This window comes from Porites lutea, chromosome 8 (genome assembly GCF_958299795.1).
Source record: "Porites lutea chromosome 8, jaPorLute2.1, whole genome shotgun sequence".
Lineage (NCBI taxonomy): Eukaryota > Metazoa > Cnidaria > Anthozoa > Scleractinia > Poritidae > Porites > Porites lutea.
Window position 1 is genome coordinate 1,261,216 of NC_133208.1, and position 19,197 is coordinate 1,280,412.

The following is a 19,197-nucleotide window of genomic DNA, read 5'->3' on the forward strand; positions in this document are numbered from 1 at the left end:
CAACGAATAAGTATTAAGAGTGGATAGTACTATCCTGGGGCCTGGTCCAGGCGTTCAGATAGTAGAGCGCGGGAGAAAAATTCACGAAGAAAAAAATTGCGGGGAGAATAGTCGTTCCCCCCCCCCCCCCCCCCCCCAGTTTTCACGGTGTACTCGCTCCCCACCATCTGACCTCCGCGCTCTACTATCTGATGGCTGGAATGGGCTACTATCCCGGGGCCTGGTCACCCACCCTCTACACTCCCCCACTCAAACGACAACTGCTTCATTTGTATGAAGAAATAGACAGAGAGTATTTTTTATTTACAAGCCTGCCACTTAAGGCAAATAGAATGAAAAAGGAAATTTTTATTATAATTATAAATACAAGAAAAGTAACGACCTCTTGTAAAATATGTAGTTGCTTGGTTATATTGTTAAACTGTATATCACGGCACTATCGTTTATGTCACGTGCCACACAACACGCAATTATGCCGATTAAGAAGTGGATTACTGACGTTATGTATCTGTTGTGTTGTACAGTTTGTGTGAGGCTATTTTAAACTACCTGTTATATATTAATTTTGTAATTATTCTTTTTATATTGATACATTTCTTAGTTCTTAGGTTTAAAGACTTTACTTTTGCAACACTATAAAATTTAGCATTCTTTTGCAGGATTCTTAGTTTGAATGCGTGATATAAGTTATTAATATCACTGTTGTCTGGTGTTCAGACAAACACTTCCGCCTGACATCTGGCCACGAGGCTAAATTTATTCAACTTTTTGCATGTCACGACATCGCTTGGTTGAGCACATGATGGCGTCGCTTGAGTCTTTGAGGACGGGAGAGATTTCTCCTCGGTTTGATAAACTTTTAAAGGATGTCGTCGATGATCTGAGCCCAGAAGAACTAAAATATGCTGTATCGTCTATCAAAACGAATTTTGAGAAAGGAAAGTTCGCGGATAAAGGAGATCAGGATTTATATTCATGCCTGCATCTTTTCGCAAATCAGGGTCTTGTGTCGGAGGACAATTTGACTTTGTTGGAGAAATTTGTGGTAACTCCACAAACATCTAAGAAGGAAGGAATTGAGGCAAAGATTAGAGGTTTCAAGGCGGTCCGCTTGCAAGAGATTGAAGAGCCAACGGCAGCGACAAGAAAGGAATTAACCGGGAGACACAGCGACTTGGAAAATGTTATGTCGAAGTTAACAACTGGTGGATCAAGCGTCTTGAACCTGTATGGATCAAGCGGTGTCGGAAAAACGAGACTTGCGACTGAAGTTGTATCTCAGTGGCAAGGGACAATGAAATTTAAAGTGGACTTGAGAGAAGTCGAGAGTATGGAGGACGTTCACTTCCAAGTTTTGCAGGCATTGATGATCGGATCAAAGGAGACAACAGCTGTGAGCTATGAAGCGAATCCTGTTATTTTTAAAATGCGGCAGTTGAGGCAACGGGGACTAGGGGACATATTGTTGCTTCTAGACAATGTTGATCAATTTTCGGGCGGAAACAGCAAGGCTGCCGCTAGCCTTAATGATGATTTTGTCACTTTCCTCCAGCGACTTATCAATGGTCAAGCGAAGTCTTCGTTGAAGATTCTTTTAACATCTAGGGGTTCATTTCGTCACGATGTGGATAATTACGAAGTGAAAGGTTTGGAAAAGGTCTCTTCGGGGGAGCTCCTTCAAAGGCAAGGGACTCCGGCTATTCACGGCAGTCAGAGAGAGAGACTAGTCGAGATGTGCAGAGGAAAGCCACTATTGCTTAATGGAATGGCATCAATCTTAAGACAGGAGATAGCTGATGCAGAAAGGCTACTTGGAACCATTGAACAGGAGTTAGAGGTGGAGCCGTCCCAAGACGCTGGAGATGAAGAGGCCGAGAAGAAAGAAACGTTTGATGCCAAAGAAGAAGGTATCGATGAGGAACAGCTGTCATGTTTGAGGAAAATGTTCTTTTTCCTTCCAAGTAAAACTCTTAAAGAGTCTGCTGTTTCAGTGTCACTCTTCTGCCGCCCTTTTTCATTGGAAACAGCCTCTAAGATACTTAGTGTAAACGTTTCGGAAGCTGCAATAAGAATTGAAGGATTGCGTAACAGTCAAGTGGTGTCTGTCGTGCCCGAGGCAAAAGAACTGTTGTATGATATACACCCTTTGATGCGTAAGTTTCTTAAGAGCATCGGCAATAGCAAGGCTTTCGTGGATGTTTTCCAGAAAGCAAAAGACAACTTTTGCAGTCACTTCATTTCTCAGTTGACGAAAATTGCAGCCCTTTTGGACAAGGAGTACGTTAAAGCTTTTGACCGCTATGATTTTGAAAAACTCAATTTTGAACTTGCCTTGGACATTTCTTTAAAGTTCAGCTACCTTCTAATTCCAAGACATCACCAAGAAAGCGTTATGATTTGCTATCTATTGGAAGCCATGCTCAATGATGAAAAGCGAAGAAGAAAAATTTTTCATGCCTGGGCTGAAAAGGTTGAGGAAGATGGAAAAGAAGGTGAGGATAAGTTCGTCTTATAGCCTGAGAAAACAGCCAACATTTAGCTACATTTGACGACGCCACTAGGTTCCCCGCGAAATGAGTAGTGCTTCTGATTGGTTTAATATATAGATTTAGCCAGGGCTAAGAGCGAAGCTCTCGATAACATTTAAAGTTTTTTCAAACAAAATATAAAATCGTGTAATGCTAAGCGGCGAAGGCAAGGCAGGAGAACGGTGAAAAACAACAATAGCTCTAATTAGCAAAAAAGCAACATTGCAAGTGCAGCACACTTTTTTTGTACATTTCTTTGCCGTTGTTTTGCACGACTACGATGTGAAACTTCCAGAAACTTCTTAGTTACACGGACAGACCAGGGGCACCCAACGAGGATATAGTTCAAAACCACTTAACATAGCATTGTTGAACGTATTTTAGTATTTTAACGGTAAATATAGGCATATTTTTATCCCCTAAAAACTTTTCATCTGTTCGGATTTCCTAGCTGAAAGTCTAGTGATCCGAAAATTATAGGGATCAAAACTTACCTTTTCGAAAATTTTAGCCAGGAAAAGGCTCCCGAAAATTCTAGGTGGCCTTTTTTAGGGTAAATATCCGTTTAAAATGGGTAATTATACCATTTTGTAGATGTTCGAAAATCCTAGGAGAGGCAGGCAAGCAAGAAATTTTGCAACAAATGTTCCGAAAATTCTAGTTCTCAAATCGTCTTCCGAACAGATATTTTCCCGAAAATTGCCGTTGGGTGCCCCTGACAGACGTTCGGTGTACGGTCACGTGATTACCAAATTTTCTCGGATGGGTAGTTTACCACTTTTTCTTACCGGTGGTGCTCCGCTGCGCGCGCTTCGCGCGTGAGAGCTCAGCTAAAATTTGTTTCATCCAATCAGAAACACTACCGAGATCTTGGTAGTGACGTGTCATCAGTATGGAATTTCTGCACTCGTTCCTCAAAGGACATTTCGCGGGAAAACCAGTGTTTGGCTGGTAGCGTTGCGAAATGTCGGCTGTTTGCTCAGGCTATTCGTCTCAGGGAGATGTCCTTCTTATAGAGAGTCAACTAAAAAGAGCAAAAAAAGGCACTGACCAGCTCGAGATGCCCGTTTTAGTGGGGTGTTCGAGTAACCTTCCTGAGCTGGACGGTTAGATGGTTAGTTGTAGCTTTCGATAAGGCTGGCCAAGTCAATGTTTGGGGATTCCCACTGATACAAACAAGCTCGTTAGATTTTCAAGTAGCCCAAATCTTGGATAAGTGCATTGCGCCTTTAAAGAGAGTTAACAATGTTGGGCCTTTACATTTTCAAGTACAGCAACTTTACAGTCGTGAATAAACGCATTGCTCCTTTTAAGAGAGTTGATAATGTTGGATGTTTAATTTCGTTAATGACCATAACTGTCATAACTCCTTAACTTGAGCATTGTGCCAGATTCTTTTTATGTTTTTTTTCAGTGTCCGGATCAAAATGTTTTTTCATTGTTTTGCTCTCCATTTGTTCTCTTCAGGCTCCATGTTTCGAGCAGAAATGTGCTGCTGGGAAGCTTTGCAGGTGCTAAAGCTTGAAGGATGGCGTAAGGCTGCGGAAGTTGTTCAAGAGGCCAGGGAGTTGCTGAAGAGGGTCCAGAGAGATAGCAAAAAGACCGAGCTTTTCAAGCTCGCGAAAGGCTTTTGTCTGTTTGTTGAAGGCGAAGTTTTCAACCGAGCAGGGAATTGGCCAATAGCACTTACACGTTTGCGGCGTTCCCTGGAAATAATGGAAGACCAATTGAAAGATCACACAAGCACTTGTAGATGTTTGAATGCCATTGGAAATTGCTACAGCAATCTCGGGAAACCAGAGGAAGCGATTAAGTTTTACACAAGAGCATACGAAATGCGTCAAAAACTTTCTGGTTCAAGGGAGCACTTTGACTTGCCTCTGTTTAGAAGTCAAATTGGGACAGCTTATGAATCTATGGCCATTCAAGAGTATAACAAACACAGAATGACGCCCAAGGCCAAAATGAATTTTCGCAAGGCTATAAAATACTATCAGGAGGCTTTAGATCTTGCCAAAGAACTCAAACTCACTGGGATTCTAAACACAGCACTTTATAACAGAAACATTGCTAACGCTCACTCATGGCTTATGGAGTTTAAGGAGGCAAAAACATTTGCTTATAACGGGTATCAGATTCGGAAAGATATCCTTGGCAAACATCCATTTACTGCGCGTAGCACTTTTCAAATGGCAGAAATTTCTCGTAGTCTTGAGGATTATGATGAAGCTGAAGAATATTACGAAGAAGCATGGGAGATTGAGAAATCCCTGGGACAAGGGAACCATAGTGAAGTATGGGACAGAATCATTAAGAGTTATGAGGGAATGCTTCGGGGGGAGAGAAAAAGGGCATTCCAGAAGGAAGCCTTTGAGTTTTATCAAAGATCGTGGGACGAGGAGAAAAGTTTTGAAAGGTTTCACTTCTCTCAGGCCAACATGAAGATCATTGATGCTATTAACGAGCGGATTGGGGAAGAGGATGATGTCAAGACAAGGAGAAAATATCAAAGTGAAGCCCTTTGGTTTTACGAAGGAGCTTGGAATTCTCCAAATACCAAGATGCTGCCTTATGAGCAGAGAGAACACATCTTACAAACTTTATTAAGGTTGTGTAAGGTAGTTAAAAATAAAGAACTTTTTGAGAAATATCAAAAGGAATCCTTTAGATTCTACGAGAGAAGGTGGAAAAAGAACCGTTCAGAGTTGACACAACAAGACAGAATTGACTTGCTCACTACACTAGAGGATCTGGCAACTTTACTTGGGCATGAAAAGAAGGCGAAAAAGTATAATAAGCTGCTACAGGTAAGACAGGCAACCATAGCTTAAGTGTATGCAAGAACACCGTCGGCTACTAATTTTTGTCATTTAAGAAAAAAATTAGAAAAAAAAGTGTTCTTACTAAAAGTGTTTTTGTTTTCAAATAGAAAAAGAAGCGGGGATCATCGTTTTCCTTGCGTTCCCTTAATCCATTCGGAAGAGCAGGTATCATTATTATTATTATTATTATTATTATTATTATCATTATTATTATTATTATTATTATTATAAATATTTAAACATGCTGGAGGAAGGTCTCGCAACTATAATTATATAAAAAATTAACAAATTGTGCTAAAGATAATTGCTCTGTTGTCAAATACAATAAGGAACAACTATATGGACCCGGCTGGAAGATTTTATAGCAGTTGTGGCGTTAAGTGTAACTATAACTTTCTCCTGCGTGCGTGTTTCTGCGGGATTTTTCATTTTTATATGGCTCCTCCGTCTCCTAACTTGAGATCGATAAAACATATCTATTAAATTTTTCTCTTTTCAACTGAAAAAGGTACAAATTAGCTTAACTCTATGCCGTAAACATTCCTCAATATGTTTATCAGAGACGTCTCCTGACAACGATGACGATGATGATGACGACTACGATAGTGGTAACGATGACGGTGACAGTGTAGATGATGATTTTAATGAAAACGACGACAGTGACAACAACGATGGTGGCGATGATGGTGGCAGTGATGGTGGTGATAATGTTGGTGACGATGGTGGCGAGGATGACGCTGATAATGATGATGGAGATGAAAACGACAATAACATGGACATTACTGGAGATGATGAGATTACAGAAGAACACGAATTGCCACAACAACTTCATGAACTTAGCCTGGAGGGACAAACAGAGGACTTGGATGAATCAGACTTAGAAAATGTTAAGATACACGAGTAAGTATACTACTGTTCCTTTAGACCACTGTAAGAACACACTGACATTGAGAAACCTCCACTCTGACTAATCATGCCATTCATTTTGCGTCAAGAGTTATCTTAGTTTGCTACACAGCCGTTTTTAGTGTCGTCACGCTACGCTTCCGTGGAGGAGCGTTGCGTGATGACGGCTGTGTAGCAGACTAGAGTTGTCTCTCAGGGAAACAGGATTTTGTTTGAGGGTATACACAGGCAAGGTATAGTATAAGAGTACAATCAGTAATCTCATAGCAATACATCTTCCTATGGCAAGACTTTACGTCTTACCATCTTTAAATTTAAACAAGCAGGCTCGTTAGTTTCTGTGTTGCTGAAAATAAAAGGTCAACGTTACATGATAGGGTCATACCTGCCTGATAATGCCCAACTCAGCTCAACTTGGCAAAACGACCTTATTACCTGTTTAGAAAAAATGAGGGAAGTTTTCTTGTAACCCGTTTGAGCGTTTGGGGAACTTTTTATGCAAAAGGACAATGAGGTCCGCTAATTGATGGATTGTTTGACGATTGTTTGATTGATTGATTGATTGATTGATTGATTGATTGATTGATTGCAGAGGAACGCTTACTAGTGAAGGTGCCCACTGGGTCCTCAAACGAGGGGGCGCCCACATTTTCTTCCCTCCTAACGCCGTGTCTGAGCCCACACCAATAGTGGTGCACCGATGGAAATGCAGTGCACGTTCTCCCCCACTGCTAGAGCACGAGTCAGTTGTCAGCAATGTTCTTGAGATTTCGACCATCACTTGTGATGAACTGGAATTCAATGCTGAAGCGAAGCTGGTTCTCTCTCACAGTGCGCCTGGTTTACAGGGCTACGAACTGGTGATAAAGAGGCTGATCGACTGGGAAAGCAATGAATGGGAAGAAGTGGATGGTACTGAGGACTTGCGGTGCTTGCAAGGTTTTTAAATCATTTGCTCTTTGAACAGCAGTCCATTGTCTCAATGCTAGTCTTTATGTATTGCTTAAACTACCTGTCACACATGTTATAGCCATACAATTATGGTCGTTTGTTTTGTGATGTTACAGTCAGCTCTCTCATGACGGACTCCGCAGGGAGGGGGGGTACCTTATGTTAAATGTTCTGATTTATATACCCTATCCTAGAGTAAACTGCTTGAAAACCATACCCTTCACAGCGGCACATACTTATATAGCCCCTATATGGCAGTACCCCCCCCCCCCCGGGGTAACGGACACCTCGCTAAAACGGACACCTAGAGCTGGTCTCTACTCCTTTAAATTGACTCTTTATAAGATGGACATCTCTTATAAGACCGAAACATAGTGCTGGTATCTTATAAAGTGTCAGGGAGTTGACCGCACAACTTCATTATTAGAGACGTTAAGCATGACTTTACTTCCAATGGCAAACGCGAATTTGTACCACGTGACCAAGTTTCCTCTTTACTAGTCGTTTAATGCTCATCATTTCTACTCCTAAATTAGAGGTTTCACGGAATTTTTATCCATACGAATTGTTCTGAGCTGTTTTTGTCTACTCATTTTCTATTTTGAGAAATTCTCAACTTGAATCTGACTTTTGCCGTTTGCCGTATACGTGAAGCTTAATCTCTATTGCTTCCGTCGGTTCACACCTTAGGTGTTTCCATGGAAGCAGTTCAAATGTATGAAATTCATATATTTATTAGTTTGTCTTTATCTTTCCCGGGTAAGTTAAGAGCCAATTTAATTACCAGCCCCAAGTTAGTTTCCGACCCATTTATGGGATTCCGGAAACCGGGAAAATTGTGCTCGTGGAGTCAGAAATCCTGGGCCTTGGAATCTGGAATTCAGCTCAAGGAATCTGGAATCCCACTGACGATTGGAATCCGGAATCCAAGTTCCACTGACAGAAGAACCCGGAATCCAGTACCTGAAATCTGGACTGATCCACAGCGTAGAATTCAGAATCTAAGGCTGTCTCGGATTTCCTTGCATGGGATGATCATAGTTTTCTTTCCTGCCTGAATTGTTTTAGACGTTCTTTTTTTCGCATCTTCAACTGTGATGATCTTTTTTACAATGATAATGATAATGAAAAATAACACTAGCATTGTATTCATATTTTGTTGTTTTTCATGTCTTGTCTACAGACGTAGAAGATAACTTTCCCTCTCACCATGGCACCCCAGACTTTTTCTTTCCCGTTGCTCAAGCTGACATAACTGAGTGCTCAACATACACAGTAGTTTGTCGTCTCAAGGCTTCTCCACCTTACACCATTACACCTAATGGCGGCTTATTCAATCACCCTGATTATCCTGGTGTGATTATTAACGTCCCGAAAAAGGCTGTTCGACCAAAAGCAAAGTTTCCTTTGGAATTGAAGGTAGGCACGTCAGTCAGTTGAATAATCTCTCTCTAGTTTTGTATTATTTTGATACGCATGCTAGGATGACAGACAGATGCGTGAAGCCATTGCAGTGGTACAGTTAAGCTGTTTTCGCCGCGCCTAGTGAGACTTGTTTCTAAGAAAACTTCACGTTATCTAATCTCGACATAGAGTGACAATTAGGCTACCTAGAAATACTGAGGAACCTTTATTGCGTCACTGCCACATAACGATAAAATGCCACTTGTTTCGCTTGGCGAGATATGGCCTAAGAGAAATCTAGCCAAGTTGTCAAATCTCGAAGAAAATATTAGCAATATGAATCAGACATCACACTAGCGATTTAAACTTTTGTAGTCAGTCTGTTGTCTTATTCGTCTAGGTACACGAAGTTCCAGCTGAAGAATTTGAAGAGCAGGACCTGTTTCTTGGCCCTGTACTGCGTATAACCTGCCCCCAACTCGTCGAGTTCTTGAAGCCCGTCACAATTCAGTTGCCAGTATCTCTACAAAGCGACCAGGAAGGAACTCCTGACCTCTCGACATGCCGTGTTAGGGTATTCTTCTTAAAATCTGACGGCGAGGATAAAAATTGGATGGAAATTACTGATGATCTTAGAAGTCCTGTAGATTTTGACGGGACATTTGTTACGTTCCAGGTTGAACGTTTCTCTGGGTAAGAGGTTTTCCGAACGTTGTTTTCCTCACTGTTTTTGTCATTTTTGCTCATTTCTTTGTGAACTGAAATAATAGCTTAATTTTATATGCAAGTTAAAGTGCATTAAAAGTGTTGTTTTTGTCCAGTCTTTTAAACGTTCGTTGATTCGCCACGTGCTTATTATTGCTCTTTAAACCACTATACTTGTAAAGTTTCATTGTTTTTGTTTGTTTATTTGTTTGTTTCTTTCTTTCTTTGTCTGAAAATGTATTGCGTTCCTAGTGTAGTTGATGTCTATTTGTGTTTTCGTAGTATTAAATGGACTATTTTTACTTGGTCATTGTAATAACGTCTTCCTTTAGTGAAGTTACATCTTTTACCTTAATTCCAGAGGGGTGTTTTTCCCGAAGTATCAACAGATATGTTGAGCAATGCAGTGATTACTGTTTGATATCTCTCCTTTAGATACACTTGCGTTTTTGAATGGTATAGAGAGGAATTCAGTGTTTCTGGAGTAATTAGTTACATGTCAAGCCTAATTTGGACCCAGCCAATACTAGCCGTTTTCTTCGCTTACTTTGAGGAACATGATCGTGCCCATTCGCAAGATGTTCTGCATCTTATCTGTTGTCCAGCTCACTTGAGAGAGGGAATAATACAAGAGCTGGACAAAAGAAACGTGGTACCGAGTGAAGGAAATTCACGGAAGAAGATGATACCTGGGCGTGACAAAGCATTTGTATTTGTGTCTGGTGGAATAATTGCAGTAGATGAAGAAAACATGGACGATTTTCACCTGATGTAAGTTAGAAGGCGTTGTTTCTCACTAGACAGCTTTTCTGGGTGTTTCTTGGCGTGGCGCAAACCATTGTTGCTTCGCTCAAGGGGGTCTGCAGCCTTCTAAACTTGTTCCTCTGTAGGGTGTGAATTGCCTCGTAAATCTAAGGGCTAAGGGTATTAATGTAGATAACTTTTATATTTATATTCAGGTTTGAAAGCAACCTCCGCTACACCGATCAACTGCAAGTTCGTTTGATAAGCGACCAAGTTCTATCCCATGTGGAGTTTCGCAGCAGCCCGGATCCTAAGGCAAAAAACCTACTGTCTAAACTAAACTTTAGGATGTCTTCATTGAAAGTTGATCACAAGGTAAGTCCCACCAACAGGGATTTGCCCAAATCACGTGTTTGTTACTATGACAACTCGTATAGCACTGCTCGGTTTGCGGCGATTGACCGAAGATTAGAGCAACCTCGTTACCAGGGTCGTCTGCTACTCGGCCCCCGAAGCTTATCTCTCTTTTCCCCGGGCTCCGAAGAACGCCGTACTTCAAAAATTTAAGAGCTCCATACTTAGCCTACGTAGCAGGCGCTGATTAGTTGTTTTGCTAAGATTTTTCTTTTCTAGTGCGCGTGCGCATCATTGATATTTCCCCTATCGCCCTAAATATACCGGCACCTGTAGAGCTCTCTACTCAATACCTTTCTCTGTAGGCTTAAAGGAATGCTTATTCTTCAAGTTAGGTTTTTCAAATCATGTCTACACAGACTCGTTCGTGTACGTGCTGATATACCATTGTTCCTTATTGCGAGAAAACGCTCTAATAAATTCTCCCCATGAAATGGAAATTACATCCCTATATTAATTACCGATACTGGGTGTACGAAAAGAGATGTTTATCAAATAACTAGTTTTGAAACCAGAATTATAGTTTGTTAAAACACGATCACTTTGACGCTTATTTCTCAACGTGCTGGATATTAAACACCAGGGAATTATGAACCGTTGTATTGTGTACGCTACCAACAGAGGATTTATACAAAATTCGACCATTCCCCAACCTTTTTCTTTACAGAAAACTCCAGTAGAATTTTTTGGCGTGCCTTTGGATGACGCACACTTACTGGATGCTGACGTGGGATATGTTCTGGCAGCGTGTCGAGGTTTTGTATCAAATGAATTATATCAAGAACATTTTACCCGCTTAACGTCTGGAAATCAAACACCTTCCCAAGTACTAAAGAGTTTCTTGGAGAATTTCGCAGAACTCGACTCTGAACACCAAGATGGCTGTTTCGACGCCATTGTGAAAATGCACGAGGAGATGAACGAAGAAGGATCTGTGCATGTAGTTAAACGTCTTCGGGAAGGTACAGTTTGCTGGACGGAAATTATATGCTTAGGTTAAAGGGACGTTAGGGAAAAAGGGGAAAATAAAAAATGGGAGCAAAACCGATCTTAAACCTAACCCTATTACCTGATTTTTCCCACTATTCATTTCCGTGTTCTCCTTTTCCCCTGTTCCTCGTTTTAGTAACATGTATAGAACTCAGTTACAGTGGTACGCCGCTCGACGGACACCCGCTTGATACTGACACCCGTCTGTAACGGACACCTTTGTTTGCCCCCGAGAAATGCTCATACATTTTCTCTAAGACTACCCACTTAATACGGACACGGTTAATGCGGACAGACACTCTTATAACGTTAACCCCGGTGTACTGAGACCTGAGAACTGTCCAACCTCGTCCCCAGGGTCCCTCCTAAGGACGAGTAGGACAAGAGACTGGGATCGAGGTCGCGAACTGTCTATTTTCCTTGTCGCAATCATGTTCTAACATTTGTCCATCCCTCCTGTTTTTTTTGTTTCTTTTATTTTTTTTGATAGCACGTGACAAGGTTATTGTGCCCTTAAAAAAAGAAACTGGGGTGATCAAAAAAGTGTCACAAAAAGTGGGATCATCGTGGAGGAAACTAGCAAGGGAACTTAAGCTTAAAGAAGGAACAATTAACAATATATCAGAAGAAGAAAAAGAAAGCGATGACGAGGAACGCTGCTATGTAACACTCCAAACCTGGTGCAAGCGAGAAGGAGAGAGTGCGACCGTTAGGAAACTCATGATCGCACTAACAAGAATAGGAAAAGCGGAAGTGAACAATGACATAATGGAATGTTTAGATCTCTTAACCCCTGATTAATGCTACGTTCGCTCTGTTCACACGGAACTTTGTACGGCTAAGCGTCCGTGTGAACGGAACACCTAAACGCACGTACTTTCAACCGCTCGAAAATTCGTCCGTGGCATTGTCAACGTAGCCTTAGAATTCTATCAGACCTTCTTTTCTTTTCTGTTAACTCTTTCACTTCCATAAGAGTCTCGCAAGGCGTTATTGCGGGCGACACGAGGAGCCCGCAATCCTAATCTCCAAGTTGTTATTATGCATGCGTCGCATGCACAGTTTTGCGAGTAGACAGCGGTGACTCGCGTGACGGCGCGTTTTAAATTAGACCAGGGGGGGGTGGTGAACTTGGTAGTTTGTTTGTCCGGACGATCTTGGCCATCGTGACGTCACGAAGAGAGAAGCGCGCAACTTCGAGGAGTTTTCGAAAATGGCGCCGTTGCCATTTCCAAATGCTACTTTTAAAGTTGGTTTTCCTGGATATTGACGCTCCAAAATGGTTTTTGTCACGGTAGGATAGTGCAGTTCCAACATCTCTTTCCGAGAAGGTGAGTGAAATGTGTATTAATCCGAAAAATAACGCGTATGAGAGCTGTAGACAGTTTCGGTCAATTTCCTCGAGTGCAATAATGTGCCGCAAAAGTTTGCATGTTCGCTCAGTAATATCGCATTTTCTCGAAATCGGTGAGGTTTTGAACTTCGAAACTTGGCATAAGGGTGGGTTACTTCTATTGGAAAACATTGTCTCTGAAGTTAATTGAGATAAACTGGCAGAAAAAATGATCAGTCCATTCGAGTGTGCCAGCGTAGCCGCTAAGGTAGAGGGAGAACTGATGCCATTGTTGTTATCTCCAATAATGCCAATAGTATCACCTATTCAAGCTGTCTTTTCGGGATAAGTAAATTTTAAAGTAGTTTCTGATAGAGGGAAAGTATAGTTGCAACAGCTCTTTCCGAGAAGGAGAGTTAATTGTATTATATTCTGTTGATAATTACCTCGTAAACAGTTTAAGCCAATTTTATTTGTCGCAGAAATTTGCATGATCGCATATTAACATCGCATGTTTTAGAAAATCGGTTCGGTGTGGAAATTCGAAACTTGGCAGAAGGGTAGGTCAGCAATAGTGGAAAACATTGTCCTTGATGTTTAATGCGAGAAATTAGCAGTAAAAATGATCAGTCAATCGAGTGCGCTCAATATTGATATAAACAGATGACCTCGACTCGGTTACCCCGGCACAATGTAAGTCAATTATTTTTCGGTTCTAAGAAAAAGTAAACCAAAGACTTCCCTCAACACTATGTATCTATAATAATTACACCAGGAATATATATATTTTTAACACTTGAAGGTTGTACCATCTTGTTGAAGCAAAGGCTATTTCTCTGTAATACCTATAAGCTTACATTAAGCTTTCATAAATAGCAAAACAAATTAATAAGATTTACATACAGCTCCAAACATGTACATCTGTTATGCATGAAGCAATTTCATATCGTTTCATATCAATAGTTAGTGCAAATGGAGTCAAACATGTACAGTGAAACTTGTATAATTTAAGCAGACACCTCAGAGAATGCTGTAGTGCCCACTTAATACAAAGTTTCTTCCTACTACATACAGGTTTCGATAGAAAATGTCATATGAGGCAGACCTACCAACTCTCACAATTCTGCCGTGAGTCTCACGATTTTTTAACTTTTCTCACAGTCTCACGACCAGACTCCCAATCTCATGGTTTTCTGGGAAACATTCTAAATTGAAATATTGCCTTGTTGAATAAAAACATAAATTTTGTGGGGAAATTCTTGTGCCTGGATAAGCTTTGACTATTTTAGCCATGAAGTTGTCTTAGCCCAAAGAAATGACTCTGCTGTATGTTTCGTCACAGTGAAAAAGCGGCATCTAATTTGTTACATAAGGGACCACACTAAAGCAAGGGTATATTAAAATAAACAGTTGATTCCCCTAATGGAAAAGGGGTCGTTTAATTTTGAGCGGGAAAAAATAGAATCTCACTACTTTTTGTAGAATCTCCCGATTTTTTTCATGAGTCTACAGATTTTCCTTATCAGGGGTTGGCAGGTCTGTATGAGGAGCTAAGTACCATTCAAATAAAAGGCAGAAACATTTGGAATACTTCCAGAGATATGATGAAATACATTTGCATTAATATCTTTATTTGTCCGGAGCAATTAATTAAACCTAGATTGTACCTCAAATTTTAAGATATCAAATGAGTGAAACCAGCTTTATACAAACAAAAATGAAATGAGAAAGTACTGTAACTCACTTATGTAATTTACAGAAGTCCCCTGGTGACACCAGCCAATCGCTGAAGGGCAAGACGGTCGCCGCCGTTCTGCCTTCTGATTGGGCAGAAAAACACAAAAGTTTTCTGGCACCAATCAGAATTCAGAACGGCAGCGACCGTTTGGAACTGGTCTGGTAAGACATTGTCCCCAGGGGCTCTTCTCGCCGTTCTTTACTTTTCTTTGTGCCATATTTTTCCGCCTGTTTAGACTTTCCCTTGCCCCCACTATCTGCCCCTGGGTCTCCGAGGATAGGGTAAGATAAGTTAACAATAATAGACATTATTATAGGTGGGTTACTCATTTTTACAGTTATCCCTGGAAGAAGAAATGGAAGTAAGGAGCTGACTGGCAGCCACTGAGATTGAGCTGAGGAGAAAGGAAATTGAAAGAGAAGAGAAAGAGTTGAAAGGAAAAGAAGAAAGGTTAAAACAAAAAGCAAAAGAAATTAAAAACACAGTAACAGAGGCGAAGCGGGTAGCTGCCCAACTGCAACTAATGGCAGGGCAGCTAGACTACTTGCCTAACCAAATTCTTGAAGAGACCAAAAAGTTAAAGAAGAAGTAAAAGAAAAACACCAGTGTAAGAACATTTTATTGATAACAAACCGTTTCTTTTAATCAGTCAATGTGCAAAGTTTTTAAATGTAAACAAGTCTTAGTCAGACCTGTTATGCAAGAAAGATAACATATTTTGTTCAGTATATAAAAAATAAAAGGAAACTGGTTCTTCTAATTTCTTGTATCCTGTATGGTCTCTTCTTGCTCCATGGAATCCACTCCATCTAACATCCTCCACTTCCCGCACCGCACTACTCTCTTCGTGGAATCTATTATACTAGATCTTTACAGACATCCAGCAAGCAGCACCTCCTCTCTCATACACTGCATGTTTTTTCTCATCATCTACAAAGTATTCCCAGCCAATGAAGCACCTAATTATAAAATCAGTCAGATAAAAAGAGATTATTATATATACAAAAGTCAAAACAAAATAAATCAATAAAGGCAATATTATCACTTAAATTCCCTAATTATTTGTTAAGCATCTCTTAAATCATATATTATAATGGTTTTCCTCACCTACTCCCTAAACTTCACATTAATATAGGTGAGTTAAACCACAAACACCACCACCCCCTCCCCCCAAGCAACGGTCAAAAAATATTTCTCCCTTGAATTATAAATTTTTGTAACTTCAAGCAACCTATCAAGATAATCCAAAGACTGGTTTCTAATCTTAAACCAATAGCGAAATGAATACCTGTCAACCTAACTGTAATCATACCATAGCAATGGCAAGGCTATGTGAAATATATTAGCAGAGGCAGTACAACAACAAATTTTAAAGAAAGGCTTTAGAGCTATTATAATGGAACACCTATAGTCATGGAATGATTGTCTTTACTAAGTTACGCCTGCCAAGAAATTACCACAAAGCTACATCAGCTGAGTGATAAAACTGTACAAGCTGGGTGATAAAACTGTACAAGCAGGCCCCGAATTAATGGAACTGGACAGTGTCACTTGATGTAACTGACAATAGCATGGAGTCCAAGAAAGTTAAAAAGCATAGACGAATGAACTCGTGTAGTTATTGAACTATATTGTCATTCTTGAACTTTGGTGTCTTTACTGAACTACACAAAAAGGAAAACCGAAAAAATGTAGCATAAAAAAGTCTCTTTTTATATTGTAAAAGTGTGAGAAGGGTGATGATATTCACCGCATGAAAATCCTGCAATTTTTTATATCCTTAGAAAATTTTTTCCCCTCATTTTTAGATGCGGACGCCCGAGGAAACATATTTTCAATATTACACCATTGAAACGCTTACTAGTGTCCGTTTTCTTGGCTTTTTCTAGTTTTTTTCCTATTAACTCTGTAAAGCGATTAAAGCAAAGCTACATACCCATCCTTTCTACGGCTCCTTCTCTTGGATTCTCTGCATAAAACCCTAAAAATGTTGATGTTGATCAAAAACTTTAGCTTACGGCACTTTACCCTAGTGATAGATTCTGTTTGACTATTTACTGGATAAAAACCATGTTCTCCTTTGTTTGTGGGGCGAAGAAGCAAAGAGAAAGGTAATGTGAACTTATCTCCATCATGAGCAATGAATGTTTGGCAAAATGATCGTAATTTATAGTGAAAAGTTGCAATGTAATAAGCTATAATAATATCCTTGGTTATCGCGCGACGATTAGATTCAGTACGCTTTATTAACATTTTGATACGGTTGACTCAAACAGGAAATCCTTTCAAAAGCCTTGAAGATTATAGCCCATATTCTATAAAAAAAAAAACCACTTGCTTCTTACATATGTTTAGTTTTAATAAATTGTTTACACAATTTAATAGCCTAGTATGAACATCATGACGCTATGTTTCGTGACCTGTCCACGCCACTTTCGCAATTTTTGTAAACATCCCTGAGGTTTGCGACTTTTATCCCACTGATCATTTTTGCTAACTTATTAGATGACTCACTTCTATCACTAATTGATAGACCTATACCATATTAATGTCATTTGTTTTTCTCGAGACTAAATTCTGCTGGGCTTTTTAGTTATGCGCCTCTAAAGACGCACCGGTATGAGTTGTACCATCTGGTCGATCTCGGGAAGTTCTTGATTTTTTACGATGGAAATGCTCTTTCCTAGGATAAATTGCAATTTTACTATATAGCATTAATAGATAAACACATACCTTCGGTCGTTTCATCGCAACGTCTCGACTTTTACCTCTTGAAACCACGAAACAATTTCGCTCGCTGAAACCATTTAAAGTTCCCGGGATAAATTTCTCGTGACGTCACGATGGCCAAGATCATCCGCCGCGCGATCCCTATAGGAGCGATTGGCGAGTTCATCACCCCCCCCTGATTAGACGAACAAACATGGTTGGGAAAAAGCAATGGTTCACAGAAGACGATTTCTCAAAATTTAGTCATTTAAAATTTTGTGATATTTGGCAGAATTTTTACCCTTATCGTATTTTAAGTAATGAGAATTTTAAAATGGAAGTTGAACAGACGAATTTTGTGACACATTTAATAATTACAGTACAATTATATTACTGATTATCTACAAACCCGTCTGTTAAAATTTGGTCAAAGAAGTTTCAAATGGTAATGATTACTTATAGTAAGCTGTGTGTAAGTTTATAGGAAAATCTAACGAGCGAATTTTATGTAAACTGAGCAAAACTGAAATTTTAAGGTTGTATTCAATCGTTCATGTTGCCATGGAAACTACGAAAACGTCAAATTTTACCTGTCAATCAAAATCTTTCATCAGTATTTTTTTCACTCTCCAAGTTTCAGCTTATGAGCTGCAACCTTTCTCTTGCCATGACTTGGCATATGACATACACTTACAAACTGCCAAAACTGTGTTCAGCCACCTTAACCATCTGTCAAGTTAAACTTATGCAAAAGCACAGCGTTGGAGTTCAAGCCTTTTACTGCGTTTGGACCTTCGATCGTTGTCGCCCGCACTCCGTAATCTTTGGTTATTATTAGTGTATACTCGAAGACTATGTATTTAAGTGATTGCACGTTCTTGTAGACTGAAAACCGTTTGGCTTGCCTAGATAGAAGGAGGAGAAAGGACGCGTATATAGATGAATCATGGTCCAGTGGTCCTGGGCAAATAGAATGAATAATCATGATGACAACGACAACGACGGTGATCATTTTGATCGATGGTACTTAAGACGGCCATCGTTCGCAAGTAGTACTGATTTTTCCTGGGTATCCTTTTTTAAAAGTTTGATCAGTACTGTAAACATAGAATGAAGCTGACAAACAAACAAAAACAAAGAGCACTCCAAGCTTTGACAAGAAAAAGTAGGAAGCTCTGCTTCTTCTGGCCTTTCCACCAAATCCAACGCTGACTGTCCACTGGTGAAACACTGATGACAGTTTTAGTTTCAATTGGAAATTATCCCATTTGTAAACTATCACTACACGCATTTTGGCAACCTTTCGGTCGTTCTGTATTTTAATTCGGTGTAAAGAATCATACATTAATTAACGATTAATCAATAATCCAAAAAGATTTGCTTCAATTATGAATTAAGTGAAGAGGGCTTGTTTTCTAGATGGGTTTTAATCGAAACAAGACCTCTTGTACCTTTTTGACATAAGTAATCTATTTATTGATTTTTTATATTGAAGGTACATATCAGTGTGAACAGATGTTAATTTAACACTTCTGATTTGAAGGGAAGTTTAGGTTTTTTTACATATCATAATTGCAGATTGAAGAAAAAAATAGCCGAGATGGTCCGTAAAAAGGATAAAAAAATACGTTAAATTATTCAAAGCAATCTCTTGCTTGAATATTTTACACAGATAATGTCTCGTATAGACCTGTTTTATTTATTTATTATTTATTTATATTTTTTTCCTGGTGGGGGGCGGGAGGGGCGGTTGTCCGTTTACAGCAAAATACAAGTTGAAGAAAAAGATACAAATCAGTTGTCTATGATTGCGCTGAGATTTCTCAAAGAAGCAGCAATGCAAGAATAAAAAATGGGTAAAAAGTTGAAGAAAGACTGAAAGGTGGTGGGCAGACCGGACAGAGGCGGATCCAGGGAAGGCCCCCGGTCCCCCGTTATTTTTAGTTCAAACTG

General features: G+C 39.8%; 1 protein-coding gene across 1 annotated transcript; it reads left to right on the top strand.

Annotated features, from left to right (window-relative positions):
* Positions 1-802: 802 nt before the first annotated feature.
* Positions 803-15,295, top strand: LOC140946718 (uncharacterized). Its single transcript, XM_073395822.1, has 12 exons — positions 803-2,492; positions 3,996-5,335; positions 5,458-5,515; positions 5,911-6,250; positions 6,849-7,195; positions 8,391-8,626; positions 9,012-9,304; positions 9,752-10,087; positions 10,276-10,435; positions 11,142-11,436; positions 11,955-12,795; positions 14,873-15,295. Exons 1-11 carry the CDS (start codon positions 803-805, stop codon positions 12,263-12,265), a joined length of 5,406 nt encoding a protein of 1,801 aa, XP_073251923.1. The 3' UTR covers positions 12,266-12,795; positions 14,873-15,295.
* The last annotated feature ends 3,902 nt before the right edge of the window (positions 15,296-19,197 follow it).

Bases quoted from the DNA above. Each gene is read 5' to 3' on its own strand.
- LOC140946718 (XM_073395822.1), top strand. From the start codon at position 803: ATGGCGTCGCTTGAGTCTTTGAGGACGGGAGAGATTTCTCCTCGGTTT. The intron at 7,196-8,390 runs GTTTTTAAATCA...TCTTGTCTACAG, and splicing joins GGACTTGCGGTGCTTGCAAG to ACGTAGAAGATAACTTTCCC. The intron at 10,436-11,141 runs GTAAGTCCCACC...TTTTCTTTACAG, and splicing joins CATTGAAAGTTGATCACAAG to AAAACTCCAGTAGAATTTTT.